Here is a 19,146-nt window from a genome sequence, read left to right on the forward strand (position 1 = left end):
CAGGGACCATCCCAACGTGATTCCCTGAAAACACCTATCCAGATTCTTGTTTGGCTAGTCCCTGGTACAGCCCTGTGGAGCCTTACTGACACCTGTACAATATTGGCCAGCACAGGATGAGTTTCCAGGCTGTCCCCAGACCCTGCTGACACAAATCTTCCTCCAGCTGTGGTCACATCAATGTTTCCTTTAGCCGAGAGCCAACCCCCTGTCCACAGCAGCACATTCAGTTCCGATATCCACCTCCTCCTCATTTTCCATGGGATATTTCTGGATGTTTCTGCCTTCTGCAGGAGGCTCTCCTCTCCCTAGCAAGCCCACAGGCTGCCCCTCCTTTCCCACACATTAACAGGTGGCTCTCAACACCCAGGCATTAACAGCAGCATTCCTCCAGGCTTCGATGGAAACAGGCTTTTCCCTGAGGAACCCGCACCAGAGTTACTCAAATGTCATTTTCACTTAGCAGGTGCAGTAGGTGTTATTATTTGTTTACTTTCAGTGTCAAAAAGGAGCTACTCAGTGTCTCTTTGCCACAATTTTTTGACGAAAAATTGTAACATTAAAAAAAAAAAAAAAAGGAAAAAGAAGAAGAAAAAAAAAAAAAAAAGCTTTTGATTCTAGTAAAGCAAACAAATCCTTACGTCTTAGCAACAGCTCCTTGCCTGTATTGAGTTGGTGGTGGTTCAAGAAGCAGCTCTTTGCAGGGGACTAAAGCACCAGGTACATCCAGCATTTAATTCCAACAACTCTAGACAGAGAGAGACAAAATCTCAGTGCAATGTTTAATTTCTTCCTGAAGGGCAGCAGAATGGTCATAATGACCAGCTCCCTAAAATGCCGGCTTTTTTTTGTTTGTTTTTAATGGGTCCCTTAAATACAATAGTAGGAATAGAGCTGGATTAAATTCAATTATTTATCTTAATAAAATAAATATTTCCTTTTTAAGACAGCCTAACCTGCATAGCCCAGAGTAGCAGTGGTTCCATTCTAGGCATGAACGTGGACATGAACGGGGACAGCTGGGATGGTGAGCACCTCATGGCTGTCCATGAGCTTGACACCTGCACCTGAATTAAAAATGGACGGGAGGGTTTAGTCTGATTTGGATGTACCAGTAATCACTCTAAAGTACCAGTGGGCATCTCTCAGATGAACCAACATGCCTCAGCTGTGCCTTCTTGTTGTTTTCCTTTAAATAACATTTTTATAACAAATTCTGATTACAGTGATGCTTTTATTCATTTATTTCTGCGGGAAAGCCGGTGCTAATTAACTTGCACCACAGCCTGCAATTTGCATGTTAAAGTTTACAATCGTCCTGTCACGGGGCCATAATAAGCACCACTTTATAAGGGGAACTCAGTAATTGAGGGTTTGTTTTGCTCATAGCTCGCTGCAAAACCTGGGTGAGGCTTTTTGTGCCACCAGCTCAGTCTGTGCCTCGGTCTGATCTGCGTCAGGCAGGGAACAAAATCCGTCAGGTGGGCTCCAGGGGAGCTGACAGCGGATCAATTTGCCATCCTGCCTCCTCAATGACAGCCTGCCAGTGTAACTAAACCCAGGCACAGGTACATAAACAGACTCTGGCAGTGAATTCAGGGTAAAATACACCTTCAGAGGTGGCTGCTTGAGCCAGGGCTCCTCTGGGACCAAACACGTGGCTTTTGTCCCATATCCTGTTAAATTTACTGGATGAGCACTCCCTCTCCTCAGGGACCTTGCATGTCTCCACATGTGCTCCTCCCTGGCCTTTGCCAGGCCCATCTGCAGCGTTCAGCTCCGCTGGTGCTAATGTGAGAAAGCCTTTCCTAAACTGCTGCAAACAAAACCAAGCAAGGGATGAAAAATAATTAACCATGTGTCAGTGTCTGATATATTTGCATTGTTTAGACAGAGTAGTTAATCACTGGTAAGACCACAGCATGTGGTGTGAATTTGGATTATAACTAATACGTATCGAGCAGAAGGCTATTAGTTACATCTAAAGGCACTATTTGATATTGTTATTATTGAGAAAGTGAATGCAATTAATTATATTTCAACGTCCTTGCAAGATTCCTGTGGCAATACCGTGCAAAGAGCTGTTTGCTTTTAGATTCCTTTTCCTTTTGTTCAGACAGGAACTAATTCAGGCAAGCAAAAGGCATCAGGAGCCAAGATTCTGTTCCCATTAACACTCCTGGAACCCTGAGTGGGACTGGAGGGGTCAGCAAGGGTCTGCCTCTTTTTTAAGGGGTTTTAAATATAGGGTAAACTTTACATTTTTGTAAAATAGTTGGTCTGCTGAAATGTCACTTCTTCCCTTGGGCTGGGAATTAGCAAAGGACGGTCTCCATGCGGTCTCCAGAAAGGACTTCTGAGGGAAGGAAATAGATCCCAGATTTAATTAGAGGCGCAATATTTCCAAGTGTTCCCTCTCTGAAATGTCTCTTACCTATAGGAAAGAAAAGCTTAGGGCATTTCTTTTTTATTTAAAGAGGCAATTGTATTAATTCAGCTGAATTTTGTATTGGAATTGCAACGGCTTTGACAGTTTAGTTCCCTGAAAATTGCAATGAAGCCTTTGTTACGCTACATTTTGTCCTCATTTGTCTTGTATACCTTCGCCTTGCCTTTGGCACAATCAAAATAATCTTTAAAAATACTGCCATAAATGGATTGACTTTGACCTTCCGAGTATCTTGTCAATAAAATAAAAATGATGAATGTGTTTCAGAGTGCCACTGGCGTAATATTAAAGCAGAGTTACAATCTGAAAAGTGACATTTGAAAAATTAAGTTATGGGGTGGAGTCTTATTCTCCGTCAAAGGTGCCACATAAATAAGCTCTATTTACAGTGAAAAGAGGTGGTTTTGCTAACTGCCAGGTTGTGCAATTCCTGTGATGTGGCCTCTGCCTCTTACATCATCATTAGCAATTAAAGATTACCACAGCAAGAAATTAGCTGAGCCTTCTGTTGCTGAGGCACAGAGCAGAGCAGCTCCACCTCGTCCCCTCCTGTGACCACGCTGCAGTGCTGATGTGGTGAAAAGGGACCTGGCTTCATCAAGGAATGGCTCAGATAACCAAGAAAAGGCCATTTTTTTGCTACATGATCAGCCCTTTTGCAGATAAACAGCTTCTAACAGAATCACCACAAGGCTTCTTTTTATCAGGTGAAAAGAAAAGGACTGAATATTCTGTAAAAAAGTCAAGAGCTGAATGAAAATAAACAGGGCAGACGAGTAAACAAACACACGTCAAGGGGCAGCAGGTCTGATTCAGACTTTGAGATGCACACACACAAGCCCTGATGTGTTTGGCTTTATGCCTCGAGTGAGCCTGACCTGTGGCTTCAGTATTTGCAAGCCTAACTTGAGCTGATTTCTCAAATCCCTTTACTGTTGTTTTTATATCATTTCTTTTTTTTTTTTAATCTTTTTAGCCATTCTTGCTCTAAATCTTCTCAGCACCTATTTAAAAGCATGTGAAGTGCACTTTATACTTGAACATCAATTTATATTATGATTAAATCGCTCATGCGTGTAGTAAATGAAATTAAAACCCCACGTACTTTCAAAGGTCACAAGGCTTTGGAACCTCAAAACACTACTTGATTTCTGAGGAGGAGTGACTCAGATGTTAATCCCTAAAATTAGGCTGAAATCACGTTAAAAGGTGAAGGGGTTTGGTCCTGATTCAGATATGATGAAAATCTAGATAACTAAAATCTGCATGTTACTAAGCTTGCGCCTTTATATATTTAAATCTGGATTTGTTTGCCTCAAAAACGAGCCCAATTCTAAAATTAATCGGAACATAAAAAGATATAGGCTTTAAGCAGCTATTAGCAGCATCCAGTGGAATTAAACCGATTAACTTGTGACTGATCGCCCTTTTCCATCCTCCCCAGCTCCCGAGTGCTGGCCGGGGGGACACCGCGTCCTCCGCGATCCCCGCAGGAGCACCAGCTTCGACTCCCTGGAGCTGCAGCGAGCGGCCAGCCAGGACCTGGTGTGTGACCACTCCTTGCCACCGGCATGGTACCGCCTCATGCTCGGCCACCGGCCCGTGGAAATGCCCACCAGATGTGTCGAGGTCAGGAGAACCTGAGCGCTCCCCTCGGGGAGATGGAATAAACCCTCTCGGGGAGTTTTCCTCCCCATCCTTCTCTGTACTCTCCGTACTCTCCTGGGCTGTGTGGGGATAGGTGGGTGGTAATGGGAAAACCACTTGAATGATGACAATAATAATAATAATTTCAAGAACAGCAACAATAACACCAATAGCAACAAAACCACCATCACCAGCAGCAAAACCAACAAAACCACTGTCACATGCAAGGGTATATTCAGAGATCCATGGTCAGAGACCAGGATCCCAATGGAACAGCCATTACTCAACCAGGCTAGAAAATATTCCAACATAAAACCAGGTGTTTTCCAGCTCTACAGAGAGATTTTATGATTTTTTTTTACCTCAAGCTATGCTTTTTTTCCAAGCAACTGTATGGCTTTAAGAATGGATTCTGAAACCTAACTCTTTTCCCATATAAATTATTATGAGTTAGGAATTTCTTCTGCTGATGAAATCAGAAGGGAGAGATCATTAAAAAATAATATTTAAGGAGATCTTTGGGGAAACTGAAGGAAAAGCTGTAGCTGGATCTTTTTCTGAGTTGAATCATTTCTTGCATTCTTTACTTTCATAAGTAGGCTAATGGTTTTGTGGAGCAAAAAACCCTCCACCACAGAAGACTACTCTATAAAAGATACAAAACAATAATTATCTGGTTTTATGTGTGTTTAATATGTATGACAATAATGTTTAACCTGCAATCATTGTTGCCAGAGCAACTTGAGCCCCTCACTAAAGTCATTGTCACCTCAAATATCCCAATGGCAGGAGGTTAGCATAATTTCAAGCATAAAGTTAAACAAAATTATTCAGAAAATAACAAACTTATTACCATAAATTACTTAAAAGATTAAATATTCAACCTAGAGTGCCAGGATGTTTGGTATTGGGTGATGCTGCTCTAGCTGGAGAACCCTCTCAAAATTAGCAAAAAAACATTTTATATCCATTGAAACTGGACCTGTGAACTCATCACAGCTGAAGCTTATCTTAATAATTTAACATTTAATTAAATGTTAAGAGACAGTGATTATTTCTGTAGAACTTCTAACACTTATATAAACTATAAATCATATTGACGTTAATAAATTGGCAGGATTATTATAGAAAGTTTAAGTTCATGGCATCCTCGAATACCCCAATGCACTATGAAGTTTTTATAAGAGTACATATGTATCCTATAATATTATTTAATTTTTCAATATATTTCAGCAATTTTGAATGTGTAGCGATGCTCAGCTGTGCGAGATTGCTTTCGAACAATGCATGCTTTGTTTCTTTTAGTCTCTTCTCTGGAGTTTTTCATTCAGGTTTGTGAAGGTATATTCATTAGTTTAGTTTCTTATCTTGTAACACAAATCTTGCCATTGGTTTCTTCATTATCCTCTGAATGACAGTAAATCTCTGCTTCGCCGTGCTGATGAAGGATTACATCTGTTAGATGTCAAAACTGGAAGAATACGCTTCTTTTAGATCTTCACCTTCTAAATCTGCCTCTACATTCTATCTCTTCCACTTAATTAAATCATTGTTTGATTTGGTTTTCCATTTAATTTCAGCAAAACCTCTGGAACAAAATAATTTAAATTAATAACCGCGCAGCTTCCACTCCTTAATGAGCAGTTATTATTGGACATTCTGGTCTGGCTGGAGCGAGCTGATTTTAATTAAAAAAGTCAAAGACAAAACCCTGAACAGACAGAAGAGAAAAGAGACTAAATAAAGCCTGACAATACGGCTGCAGAATTAAAAAGTACATTACTCCAGCAGCTTGTAAAATATATGCCTGGTGTTATCGTGTTGATACTGGCCAGATACAATTAGCTGCCTATCGATGGATGAGATTAACTTCTTAATTCAAAGCGCTGGTGGGTTGGGATTCCTGTCACCCAGCTGAGCTCAGGAGGGATTTAAGCCATAATGGAGTTTTGGAGGTCCTGCCCATCATGGAGGAGAAGAGTGGGAGGACAAACGGCTCGTGCTGGGGGACACGAGGGAGGGGAGCTCCCACAGCCTGCCTCCTCCAGACAACCTCTCAAGGCCTGTGTTCTGAATCTTGCCATGAAATAAACCTCCACAATAAAAATATGTCCCTGTCTGCGTGTTGTTTCATAACCACAGGGAGGCTGATATCGGACAGAGAGGAGGAGCAGGCCACGCACGGGGGTTGTGAGAGCTCCAGAACGGAACCGTGCCGCAGCTCAGGGGCACAGCAAACTTTGCAATGGAAAACGAGCAGCAGATCTTCAGGAGCTGCTTCTCATCCCCTCGTCTAATAGAAGAAGAGGGGTCAAAAAAAGGAGAAAAAACAGGAGAAAACCCCACAAGCTACAAAGGGGAAAAAAAAACAGAAGAAAAACCCAAAAGCTTTTATGTCAGAGAAAGCAAAATTATTAATTGCGTTCCTGATCTTGTCATCCAACTGCTGTCCATAACCTTATTCCTCCAGTGGCAAAACGTTTTTGTTTGAAAGAGCTTTCCAATTTAGGCTTTGCCTGTTGAATTTCTCAGGGCGGGTAACAAATGATCCTGACCTTCTTCCCTCTATTTCTTCCCTGCTTTTCCCCCCCATTCTCCCGAAGGAGGCACAGCAATTACTGAATCCTAGACATGCACTTCTGGCCACAGCCATTCTCCTATCCAAAAATGTATTGTAGTAAAGTCCAATAAAAATTTGCAAATTTTGGATCCTCAGGTATTGAGGTTGCTGCTACAGATCATGGTTTGTTCTTCAAGAACTGCTAAATTTTCTGTGAAAGGCAAAAACACTAAATGAATAAAAGTACAGTGAAGCTTTTACTGAGATTAAGGCAGTATATTATGAAACAAGAAACAATGCACAGACATGGTCAGACCATAATAAAATGACCTTCAGAGGAAAAACGAAAGATGGAAAAATTAAAGCTCAGCAGAAAATCTATTAAAAACACAGAGAAGCACTTAACAGCCAATATGGGAAAATGTACACCAATTACAGAAATTCCAGCTTCTGAGTTAAAATAACACAGGGTATATGCATACATCTGGATACATCTGCACATGGGCAAGCCCGGTGGGAGGCATAAACACTAAAAAGAAATGTGAGAGAACATCACACACTAATGTTATTGAGGATCTGCTCCACAGTCAGATAAAAGATCAATCTGTGGATTACAGCAGAGCAGTGCATGCTGCTGCCTGTAATGCAAATTCAAATGTCACCCCACGGTCACAGCAAAGCCAGAAATGGGCTGAATAGTTTCTTCATCCTGTGGAGAAGTTCCACTGGCCCCAGGTGCTTGTCCTCACCACCAGCTGAATGTCTTTTTCTGGAGGAAATGGCAGGAAAGGGGAATAATTTCATTTTTACATATTAACAGAAACCCCCAGTTCAGAGACTTCTGTGTTCAGACACGGGTTGTTCAACTTTCTTGTGGGGGCAAGAGGAGGGGCAGACACTGATCTCTTCTCTGTGGTGACAGTGACAGGACCTGAGGGAATGGCCTGAAATTGTGTCAGGGGAGGTTTAGGCTGGATATTTGGAAAAGGTTCTTCCCCCAGAGATGGTTGAGCACTGAGCAGGAGCCCAGGGAAATGGTCCCAGCTCCAAGAACTCCAAGGAAGTGATCCACAGATCTTGGCACAGCTCAAGAATGTTTGAACAATGCTCTCAGGCACGTGGTGTGACTCTTGTGAATCAGGGCTAGGATTTGGACTTGATGATCCCTGTGGGTCCCTTCCAGCTCCACAGATTCTGTGATTCTGTGATTTAAATTAATTTCTCTCCCATGAGTCAGCCCCATAACTACAATTTTTTTGGCACACACAATTCTGTAGCAAGTTTTTCTACAGGCTACTTATGGATATGAGATTCAGTTTGGGAAATGCCCAGTGATACCCAGCTGTGATGGGGTATCAAGGTAACTTCCAATACCCTTCTTTGGAAATTTCATCTTCTAAATGAACAAAACCCTCTCCAAATCTGAGAATGTCTTAAATTCATGTACAACTGTAAATGCATGTGCAAATGAAGGACATGTTAGGCAGTACGGGTAGGTATTTTCAGTAGTTTCATTTTTAGCAATATAGGTTTACTTATTTACATATATACTAGGATCAAACATAGGTTCACATGTTAATTTTTGGTGTATAAAACAAGATCACGTTAAAGTGTGTCAAATCTAACTTGGTCATGATGTTTAATACGTCACTCCCTAGAGAAGAAGATTTAGTTTTTCATACTTAGTTTCATTCCCTCCTCTTTAACCTCTTCTAGAACACTTTATACTCACAATCAGAGCACAGTACCTCAGCTGCATACCATTAATTTATTATTTTGTTTCAATTATTACTTTGCTCTGAATCCAGCCTCACTTTGATTTGCAATTGTTCTACGAATTTAAAAGCAAGTGACACTTTCAAGGTATTATTTCATCTGTAATTCTTTCTTGAACACATACATGAATATTCCAAATCATAATGGTAGGTATGAAAAACCTTTGTTTTCCTTGTTTGTTTTTCAGACATGGAAAAACCCTTCTGTAGAAATTACAATTACAGCCTTTATTGTTCAGAGGCATGTGCTTAAAAGAAAAAACAAGACAGGCACAAGTTTAATTGCTACTACAGATATTCCTGATGTAAACTGATTTCTGTGTAGTTTGGCCCCAAACTGAAATTAAAAAAAAAAAAAAAAAAAAAACCTTATTTACTTTAACTAACTACAAAGAAATTAAAAAAAAAAAAAAAAAAAAAAAAAAAAAAAGTAAAGTTTTGAGTGGATAAGTGGATAACAGATGCAAAATCACAATGCTTTAACTGCCAACCAGCAGCACACCAAGAAGCTTTCTATCTCTATCCAACTAAAACAATGCATTCCTCACATATGGTACTACTTATTTTTAACAGCATAATTTCAGCAAAACCCCAGTGACAAGAACAATTGAGCTTGATTTCTTTGTGCAGTTATGAAGAACCTCAGTGTTCTGTTCAATCAATCAAACTGGTTGATACTCCAAACCCCAAGCAAATGGAAGGAGACATATTTGGATTAAACAATAATGGCTTATTCCTTTCTTTTGGCAATTTTTTTTTTTATTGTTGAGGCTTTCTAAATTGGATTATTTAAATTATTATCTGGCACCTAATTAGGAATCAAAAATACTCAATGAATGGTTATCCACCACACAGAGGTGTTGCAAAGATTAGTTGGGTAAGGTTTATAAAATGCTTTGAAGATTGATAACACAAAAATTACAATTGGATAAAGTATGGAAAGATACTAAAGAAGGCTGTGAATAGACTAAGGTGTCCCTTTTGTGTTGGAGAAGTTTTCCTCTGTGTCACTCCACTAAACTTGTGGAGTTTGTTTTCCTGTAGAGGCAGCCGTGTAATTCCTCCCTCATTTTAGGAATGCTGCTGAGCAGAGGTGTGAGACTCCCACGTCTCTCCAGTATCTTTAGAGCAGCAGTGACTGGAGGCATTGCAGGCAAATTGCTCTGTCTTAAAAGCTAATCATTTGCTGCCTCTGTATTCGATTTTCTGGTTACTCTCCCAGATGACAGCTACAAAATTCAATGCAAATTATGCCACAGTGGAGACTTGAAAAATTTGGCTCTTTGAACCCTCTTCTCCGAGATTTTTCTCTTTCTTTGTTTGGTTTTTTGTTTTGGTTTGGTTTGCTTTTTGTTGTTTTTGGGTTTTGTTTGGGGTTTTTTTGTTTTGTTTTGTTTTTTGGGGGGTTTTTCTTTGTTTTGTTTTTTCTTTTGTATTCTTATCTCTACTGCTGGTTAAACACATGAATATACATTTGCCCTTGCCTTCCCAGATCTGTCTGCTAATCCACAGAAGTCTGATGCAGCAAATCCTTTTGGCTAATGTGTGGCAACTTGCCTGACTCAGAAGGACCATATGCAGCTCATAACAGAAAACAAATTCACGTGTGTCATAGAGCTGCCAGGAAAACAGAAATACTTGATATATTTACCAAAACCCTTTGGCCAGCCTGTAATCCTGTACTACAGTTTGGTACAATGACTTGCTGTCTCACAGCCTGGTTTTTTACCCTTGTAAGGTAGTTTGCCTATAATTTGTGCATGTTACATAACAAACTGTCCCTCTCAAGTGCAAGATTGGCCAGGGCAAATGCAGGAGATCCCAGTGGGGGTTTATCAGAAAGTTGCACACTGACTCGGTGATGTTAATCCACAGTTTCTCCAGCACTGAAATGGCTCAAGGACTTCTGGTGAGGATAAAAACAGAGGGCGAAAATCACCATCCTCTTATTCCAGCAATTCAGTTTTTACTCTGTGTGTTAACAAGAGCTCCAGGCCCACTTCCATGTATGGATCACTGCCTGTCTTTTTTCACAGCCAGAATGCACTCACATCTATTTATCTGCATTGCCCCCAGCACAGCAGAGAGATGGGTGTCTCATTAATGAATTATCTTCCCAGCACTGCTGCAAGGCACTGAAGTGCTATCACCATCTCAGCCACCTCCACCTCTGGCTGAGAGATAAGGAAGTGATGTACACAGAGAGTCAGTGGTTTGTTATTTGCCCAAGGTCAAGCAGCCAGAGAAACTGAGGCACTGTGTGCGCCTGGCCAGAGGCTGCCCAGCAGCGTCACTCCCAGTGGAGCAGCACTGACGTGCTGGCACCAGTCACATAGGCAAGGGCAGCATCAGATGGATGCCGTAGCTCATTTTGAGAAACAAATGTTCTTTCACAGAGAATTGTAAGAGTATTTTTTTTCAGTTGGGATTGGTAGGCTCCATGTGTCTCCTCATCAAGCCTTTTCCTGCCAGACTCTCTGAGTTTGTACACATCCATTGCAATCCAGTGCTCACTCATCCCTGCTGCTCTGCTCCCCATAACTAATTCTTCCCAGCTTGTGTGGTTCCAAACACCTCCAAGGTGAAGTCACCAATTCCTGCACTTTAGCATAATTTCAGAAAGAATGTTCCAGAGCAGCAATCTTTACACACACATGCAGAGGCACTGAAGTTTGCAGTTCCCTTGTGTAAGAGGAAATTCAGGTTGCAGGTATCATGTCCAGAGGAGTATGGAGCAGAGACCACTGAGCTCCAGTTTCCATCCTTCTCTCTTCTCCCTTGATGCTTCTCTGGATTTTTTTATTTTTTTTTTTTTCACTCTCACGGGTCATTACAAGTGTATGCTCATAAACATGCTTTGGAAACATGTTTCTTCACACCACGTCTTGCTCTCTAGGTCAGAAGTTCACGAGGATGCAACAAATTCCCATTATCTATTTTTACCAACACAGAAAACACCTGTGTCCCTTAAAGCTGTAAATAAACAAACAGAACAAACCCCTTAAAAGTTACACACAATGTGGCTTTTAAAGAAAGGAAGGGAAGGGATTGGTCTAAAATTCCACTTAGAAGAATTTTCATGTCGGTCCTCTCTTTTCCTTTGCTTGCACAATGCTGGAAGGCTGCTCCTCCCCAGGGAGCTGCTGCACTGTGTGAGCCCCAGTGCCCCCTGCATGATCACCAGGACACCAAACAGAGGAGGCAGGGTCAGCCTCTCCGCTCAGCTGCTGCCTCTTTTCAGGGAAAAAAACCCCAACAACCTCAGAAAATTTCAGTGGAGTCTCTCTGGAATCCTTGTTTTCAGAAGCCTGGCAATAACCTGCTCCAAATGGAAATCAGACTGTGTCGTGTCACACTGCTGATATTTTTTCAACTACCCTTGTTTTCCTGGGTGTGCACCCCTTCTCCCCTGGCGCTGCTTTCTGGCTTGAGTAGCTCCCAGGTACAACTCAAACTGCAGGAGGGCACTGGTGCGTGACTTAATAAATTTATCCTTTGACTTTCACCGCTTCCCCTGCTGTCACAAATAACTTTCGATCTTGAAAGTGAAGCAGCAAACCTGGGCCAATGGGAAAAAATGGTGGGGGTTGGCTTTTGGGTTTTTTGGGTTTGTTGTTGTTGTTGTTGTTGTTTTTTCCCCCAATGTGATTTATAGCCAAACACGCTGGGAGGAATCACATTCCCCAACCAGGACTCGTAGGGATGGTTCACTGTCACCGGCTGAAGAAATGCGAAGTGACGGCAGCAGTCACGCTCTGCTGAATGTGACTGATATCTGAGAGCAAACTATTGCCAGTATTTGGTAATAATTTCCAAACTTTAGCTCAAATATCTCTGTGCTTTGCATACTGGCAAATGCTAGGTAATGGTGCAGAAAAATGAGTCACCGTTGTAATTGGCTTTGTATATATAATAAGGCTCTGATTATACCTAATCTCCTCACCGAGGTGTTTAAATTAAAGACAGCTTTAGAGAAGCATGTTCCTTTAGTCAGGGAAGAGAGCCTGACAGGTACAGAGGGCAGCTCAGATCTGAGATTCCTGAACACACATCCCTAAGCTGGGAAATAGAAATCAGTCTCTGCTGGCCATGACTCAACATGCTGTCATTTAAATCATTTAGGACTGATGCCTTCTGCTTTGGGATTTCCTGTGTCCAGGGTATTCAGGGAATTTGTTAATAGATAAAAGCCTGAAAGCAAAAATAAAATTTAAAAAAAAAAAATAGTGAAGTCATGCATATCTTGCACGTGTTTTGCCCATCCTTCGTATTCTCTTTGAGAATGAGGGAGAGGTGCAGGCCGCACAAACACATCCAGTGTGTGCTGGAAGAGCAGGAGCTGTCAGGAGCAGGGCAGCTGTTTTGGAGGCAGGTGATCTAGTCTGCTTTCATGCTTTCTTCTTCTTCATGAAAACCAAACAAAAGCAGAGGAAAATACTTTGGAATCCTGTTATTGTGTTATTTAAGTGTTTTATCTGTGTAAAGCCGCCTCTCAAAACTGAGCAAGACATTTTGATCCCCACCTACAAGGTTTTTTCACTGACCCTCCAGGTTCAGCACACTCAGGCTGCTGGGTTTTAGTGAACTCCACAGGGTCTTACCACACTTGCTGTAAACGTTTCCTTTTGTGTGCACCCTCAGATGAACAAATGTGGCACACAAGCTCCGGTGTGGCTGTCACTGAAGTCGGAATCCCTGCCAGCTCCTGGGGAGAGCAAGAAGCTCACGGGCTGTGCCACCTGGCAGGTCTTTGGGGGCAGCAGGGACTGCTGCCTGTTCCGGATCCCCATCGCCGTCAGGAACTGCGGCGCCTTCTTTGTGTATCTCCTGCAGCCCACTCCAGGATGCATGGGCTACTGTGCAGAAGGTGAGCACCAGTAAAGTATTTATCAAAAAGATTACTTATGCCTCTCAGGCTGGGTGTTCAAAGGCCCCGGTGTCGCAATGTACATCTCAGTGACCTTGCGAGTCAAGCGTCACTCTCGCTAAGGCGCAGAGCGTGTAGAAAATAAATCAGTGGCAGTCTGAGGTGTTCCTGAAGAATAGCTCCTATTACCAGTGCAAAATGTAATCTGGTGTGTATTACTGAGGAGCTCTTTGCTTGGTTACAGCTCACATGTAACCTTTCCCACTGTCTTTGGCTCCACTTTGGCTTGAAGTCGCAAAGCGAGTGAGCAGAGGCACCTCAGCTGTACCGAGGCCCTGTATCCAGGATACTGTCTCTAAGGCCTCTTCTTATTTTTAGTAATCCAGCATCACCCCTCAAAAAAAAAAAGGAATACTGAAACTCTGCAAGGGAAAAAAAAAAAAAAAACCCCAACTAAATTGATAAGATCTTTTTCATGACATTTATATAATTGTTCTCCTCAGAAATAATTTTCAGCCTACTACGAGAGATGTAACCCCTGTTCGGTAGCTAGGAAACAAAGGGAAAGCAGAAAGCAATTGCTCATTCACTTAAACCTCCTGAACTTTGGAGCATGGCCAGGTGCATAAAGATTTGATCAGAAAACATGCCTCCTTCTCAAAATGAAAAAAATTACCTTTATGCTTTCCTTTTAGTGTTCTTGGGCAGAAACCACAACACTGAGAAACTAAGGTTATCAGGTTTTCAATCGGCCAAAATCCAAGATAAATAAATTTTAAAAAAGAAAGATAAATATTCTCTTATCTTTATCAATATTTTAACTTTCCTACTTGAAGAGGAGGAAGGAAGAAAGGCCCAAAGAACATGAGTTTAATTCACTATTTGAAATAATAAAAAAAAATCCATTAAGATAAATGAAACCGATTCTCACTCAGAAATTACTTTTGAACTGAATAGAGTCATTTTTCAGTTTAAGCTTGGCTTTTTTATAAACTATAAGATTTCCACTACTCTTGTTCAAAGAATTTTTTTGCCAATGCATTTTGGGTGAATACTTTTGTCTTATTTGATGATTCATACATGTTCAGTGATGTAAAGTCACTTGCACTTCTAATAAAATAAAGCTTATGCCTTCCCATCTATCCCAATCTCATTTTCAGTGAGGTTCAGTTCTTCAGAGTGTTTAATTTCTTGCCTTTAGGATTTTTTTGCAGTCTCATGCATTGGATGGAGCTGGAGATTTTTGCCTCACTGGCTTAAATTCAGCTGTAAATATTGCACCACAGGAGGCTCGGCTGGGTCCAGCTGGCACGGTCATGGCTTTGTGTCAGGGTCAATTCCCCAGCCCCTTCTGCTGGAGGTTCAGGAGCAGGACACCAGTCAGTGCTTCTGAACTGCAAAACAAAAAGAATTTAAAAGTCCGTAACTTGGCAGAAAGGACACAGCTGGGAAAAGCAGCGTTCGTGCTTGCAATTCCGCTCACATCCTCCCGAGAGCCGATCACCTAACTCTGTCCTTCTGGGATAATTTCCTGCACACAGCCATGATGTGAGCCACGGTTTGAGGCAGCCTCTCTGAGAAACAAAATAGAAAAGGGAATAAACAACCGGTCTTTATTCATCTTTTAAGTAACTTGTTTCTTTTTACCTCTTGCTGTTTGCCCTGGACAGATGTTAACACATTGGTTCTCTGTTCTGCTGGAACAGCTTCATATTTTATTCTCTTGGGTTCTCACACATTATATTTTCTACACTCCTCCAAAAAAGTTACTTAATTTATCCTTTCAAAACATCTGAACCAACTTCATGTTTTGTTTGAGTCTGGGTCTCTTGAGATGAAAAACATGCCCTTACACCATTATACCTCTCTTTGTTTCTACTTTCTAGGTGAGTTTAACAGGAAGAAAGGTTTCAGACTTTATTACTTGTCGAAGCCTACAGAAAGCAAGCTGTATTTTTAGAGCAATGGCTTTATTCTGGGCAGAAGGAGACTATATTGAGCAGACCTAGCCTAGATACATCCTAAAACAGCCTGGAAAGGATCTTCACAGTAAGGCCATAGGGGCTGGTTGCTTTCTGGGAGTCACTTTACCTCTGCAACGTAATGATTTCTCCTATCTCTTCTGTGCTTACGGCAGAACTCGGATCAAAAGGCTGTGCTCCAGGGAAATGCAAAGCTGATGACCTTTGCCAGAGTAATTAATTTATATTAATCTGAGTGCTTCACTTAAATAATATTTCTCTCACTGCAAAATAATAATTAAAAAAAAACCCCCACATTCAAAACCAGCAGGTCAGATGGCGTAACAGCAATAGGTAGTCAGTATACAATTAGTGATTTTTGCATTTCACATGAAACACACCTTCTTGCTTGCATGGTTACTAAACAAGTCACGGGAACACAAAATTTAGTGCTTCTCCCATGCTTAATTACGTTGACATCTTCTTGTTGGGTGAGCGACCGTAACATCAAAATAGCATTTTGTGCCGCATCCCTCTTTTGTTTTCCCCTTCCAGACAAGCTCACGGGCCTGGCTTTGCAACCAGTGATCACTCCCGAGCTCGTGCAGGGCCGAGTCCACCTCAAGTGCAGCTACAGCCCCCCTGAGCCCCCCGTGCAGTACAGGGTGCTCTGGTCTGGCCTCTCCAGCGCTGGGAAGAGGGAGCAGATCCACCACGAGACAACCCCGCAGCCGTTTTCCTACGTGGAGATGGACGGCGCAAATCTCCGCTTGGGAGACACGGTAATGCCTTCAGCAGCACGGGTCACACACCCGGTGGGAATCAAACCCTCCTCCTGAATCTTTGCTGTGTTTTCATTAGTGTTGCTCCTCACTCCTTATCCTTAGGGCTACTGCCCAAAAAAGACCTGAAACAGTTTCACAAAATTATTTAATTCACAGGATTATATAATAACGTTAACCCAGTTCAGGACCTGTAACATTTCTTTGAACTGCAGTGAGTTCTTGGAAGGTATTTTACTACATTCTAAAGGCAAATTGAATATTTGCAGTTACATTACACCTTGAATGCTGTGAGGTTTGTATAAGTGGTGGGTACATGTGCCTGAGCCAATTTTTGCTTAGTACTTTTTGTATCTTGCAGCAGTGAGATTTTGCAGCAGAGGCAGGCTCAGCTGCATGCACTCAGTAATTTTTATATCCATGGATCAGAGACACAATAATATCTTTTCACAGAAAAAAAAAAAAGGTACATTTTAAAATAGAGGGAGATTCATTTTATGGGGTTTTTTTCATGTTGTTCTGCCTCTCTGATTCCAAATTCCTGGTTCAATAGCATACTGAAAGATGGAGTTCATTACAAAACAATCTTTAAGAAGTATATTTGATGGCTTACACAGCAACAATGATCTGCTCTCAACAACAACATCAAAATAGAAACCAATACAGATGTGAAAAAAAATTGACTCGTGTATGAATTCATGGCCTTTTATGGTACAGAAACAAGACTCTTAGAAGTTAAATTAGGTTCATAACTTTTATAGGCAGAGGGACATTAGTGATGCTACAGCAAACAAAGAATAAATAGGGATAACAGCCTGGTGTTAAAAGTATGTTGGAAATAGTCTTGTCATTTTGCTGCACTTCTTTGAGATAATGGAGTCATAGAATACCAGCCCAAACAGAGGGTTCAAGGTTCATCTGGTCTAAATTTTTTTTGCAAAAACAGTCTGGACAAGATAGCCCAGCACCCTTTCCTGCTGAACATGAAGTGTCCGATGTTGGGAAACCCACCACTGCTGAGATTATTCCAATGGATAACTGTTGAAAAAAAAATATTTGTGTGTTGAATCTGAATATTCCCTGATCTTTACCATGGTACTACTTGTTAAAAGAGACCCTCCATCTTCTTTGTATCCATTCTTTAAAAACCAGAACATGGTGATGAGGTTTCCCCTAAACCCTCTTTTATCAAGTCTGACTGAACTCCGTTCTCTCAACCTTTGGCAGCTTCCCAGGCCTGGCTCATCTTTGTGGCCCTTCTCTGGACCCTCTCCAGCCTGCCCACACGTTTTTGTGTAGTGGTGACCTAAACTGAACACAGTATTCCAGATGTGGCCTGAGAAATGCTGACTGAGGCAACGATTTCTTCAGCCCCATTCAGAATCTGACTGATTGTGCCCTCACATGTTCTAACATGAGACAGATAATTCTGCCAGTTTAAGACAATTTTGTGCTATGAAGAGATATTGTCATCAAAATAATTTCACTTGCAATCACTTCAAATCTTGTTTTAACAATCCTGAGGGATTCAGAGAAGATATGGCTCTGATAACAAGTAGCGTTGCCAAATCTTTATAAGACTATTTTATTGTATAAAGTTTCCGGTAAGCCCTTCTTTGTCCTCTGCAGAAACGACGTGTTTAATTTAGTGGGTTTAGTGAGACTAAAGTGTTCTCTTCCTTGCTAGGCTTCTTTAAAGGTCTTCATGGCCTATTTGACTAATTATAATTATCCATAAATCATCACTAGTGAAAACCAAGTGGCGAAACTTCAGCTGCAACTGAGAACTCGGTTTTACAAAATAAAGATGTTAAAAAAGCATTTCACTGTGTTTGCCATCCCAGTCTCGGCGTCTAACAGGAGCCAAAAAGGAAAAGACTCTTACCTCCATTGGTGTAAATCTGAAGAAATCTAATATTTTTAGAGCTACGCTAGAGGAAAGGTGATGCCACTAATAGGAGAATCAAACCCTGGGCACCAAACTCTGCCACGCAGAGGCAATGGGTAACTCTCACCTGGACAAGATAGCTGCAGGTGGAAGAATATTCTCTCAGGCAGCATTAAAGGGAGGGCAGATTCACACTGATAAAAGCTACATGAGAGAGGAGACACTAAGTCAGGAGCACTTTCCAGTACTCATCCCCTCTTCATGCAGAGCCCAGTGGTAGCATCCCCAGGGCTGTGCACTGCCAGGGTGTACAAAAGGCATTCAAGGTAGAATTTGCCCCCCAGGACAGAGAATCTGTAGCATTTTGAAAACTACTTGCCTTTTTTTAACCTTTTTAACTCATTATCTCTACCTGCACAATAACCTGTGTTTGGTTCCACACATTCATGGCCTGAAATCAGCTTCTTCTCTGTTCCTTTCTTGACAAAAAACTACAGCCAAGCAAGACTTTTTTTTTTTTTTTTACCTCACTTTTTGGGTGGTTGATGTCAATGCTATTCTTTGTCTGTAAAAAAGTCTCCATGTAATAGGTCAGTCACATAATGGAATAGCTATTGATATATTTTAATACGCAGTCAAACCTTAGAGAAGAGTTGAGATTTACCAGCCAACATTCCTGAACTTGTATCGACTAAACAGCCAGTTATTTTTTAATAGCCATCATGTGTCCTGTCTTCCCCCCAACTCTGGGTTCCAATTTTGTTATTTCAGACAGTAATGCTGGCAGGCTAATGTTCATGAAACTATTGCAGTCTTAAATAAATCTATAACATGCCACTATTTCTCTATAAGCTCTGAAAGAAGCCTGCTCCATCTGATATGAAAATCCTGGCATTCCTAAGCCTTATTTATGTGATAGTGACAGAGGTCATTTCATTCCTCGAGGCACAGCCATCTATAAATTACAGCAGCACACTGTGAGTAATGAGTTATGCTAAGAGAGAAAGGTGTTTAGAAGAAAACTGTGCAGATTTTGCTCAGCACAGCAATCCAAAAGTTCACACGGTGAGGAGCAATTGTCACCCTACATAAACCATGGTGCTCGTTGTAAAATAAGAATTTCTAAGCAAAACCAGCCTTTCTGAGTTCTGTGATAGAAGCGGCTGCTTTGCGTGGCACTCTGCAACAGAAGGAGATTATGCCCCTGCCAAAAAGAT

General features: G+C 41.4%; 1 protein-coding gene across 1 annotated transcript in view; it reads left to right on the forward strand.

Moving 5' to 3' along the window:
- LOC120755029 (von Willebrand factor D and EGF domain-containing protein-like) overlaps positions 1–19,146 on the forward strand; it is a 178,168-nt gene that overhangs the window by 32,368 nt on the left and 126,654 nt on the right. Inside the window, 3 exon segments of the mRNA XM_040069525.1 lie at positions 3,894–4,078; positions 13,073–13,298; positions 15,815–16,041. Of these exon segments, the coding sequence (XP_039925459.1) occupies positions 3,894–4,078; positions 13,073–13,298; positions 15,815–16,041 (638 nt within the window).

The sequence above is a fragment of the Hirundo rustica genome, chromosome 7 (assembly GCF_015227805.2).
Source record: "Hirundo rustica isolate bHirRus1 chromosome 7, bHirRus1.pri.v3, whole genome shotgun sequence".
Lineage (NCBI taxonomy): Eukaryota > Metazoa > Chordata > Aves > Passeriformes > Hirundinidae > Hirundo > Hirundo rustica.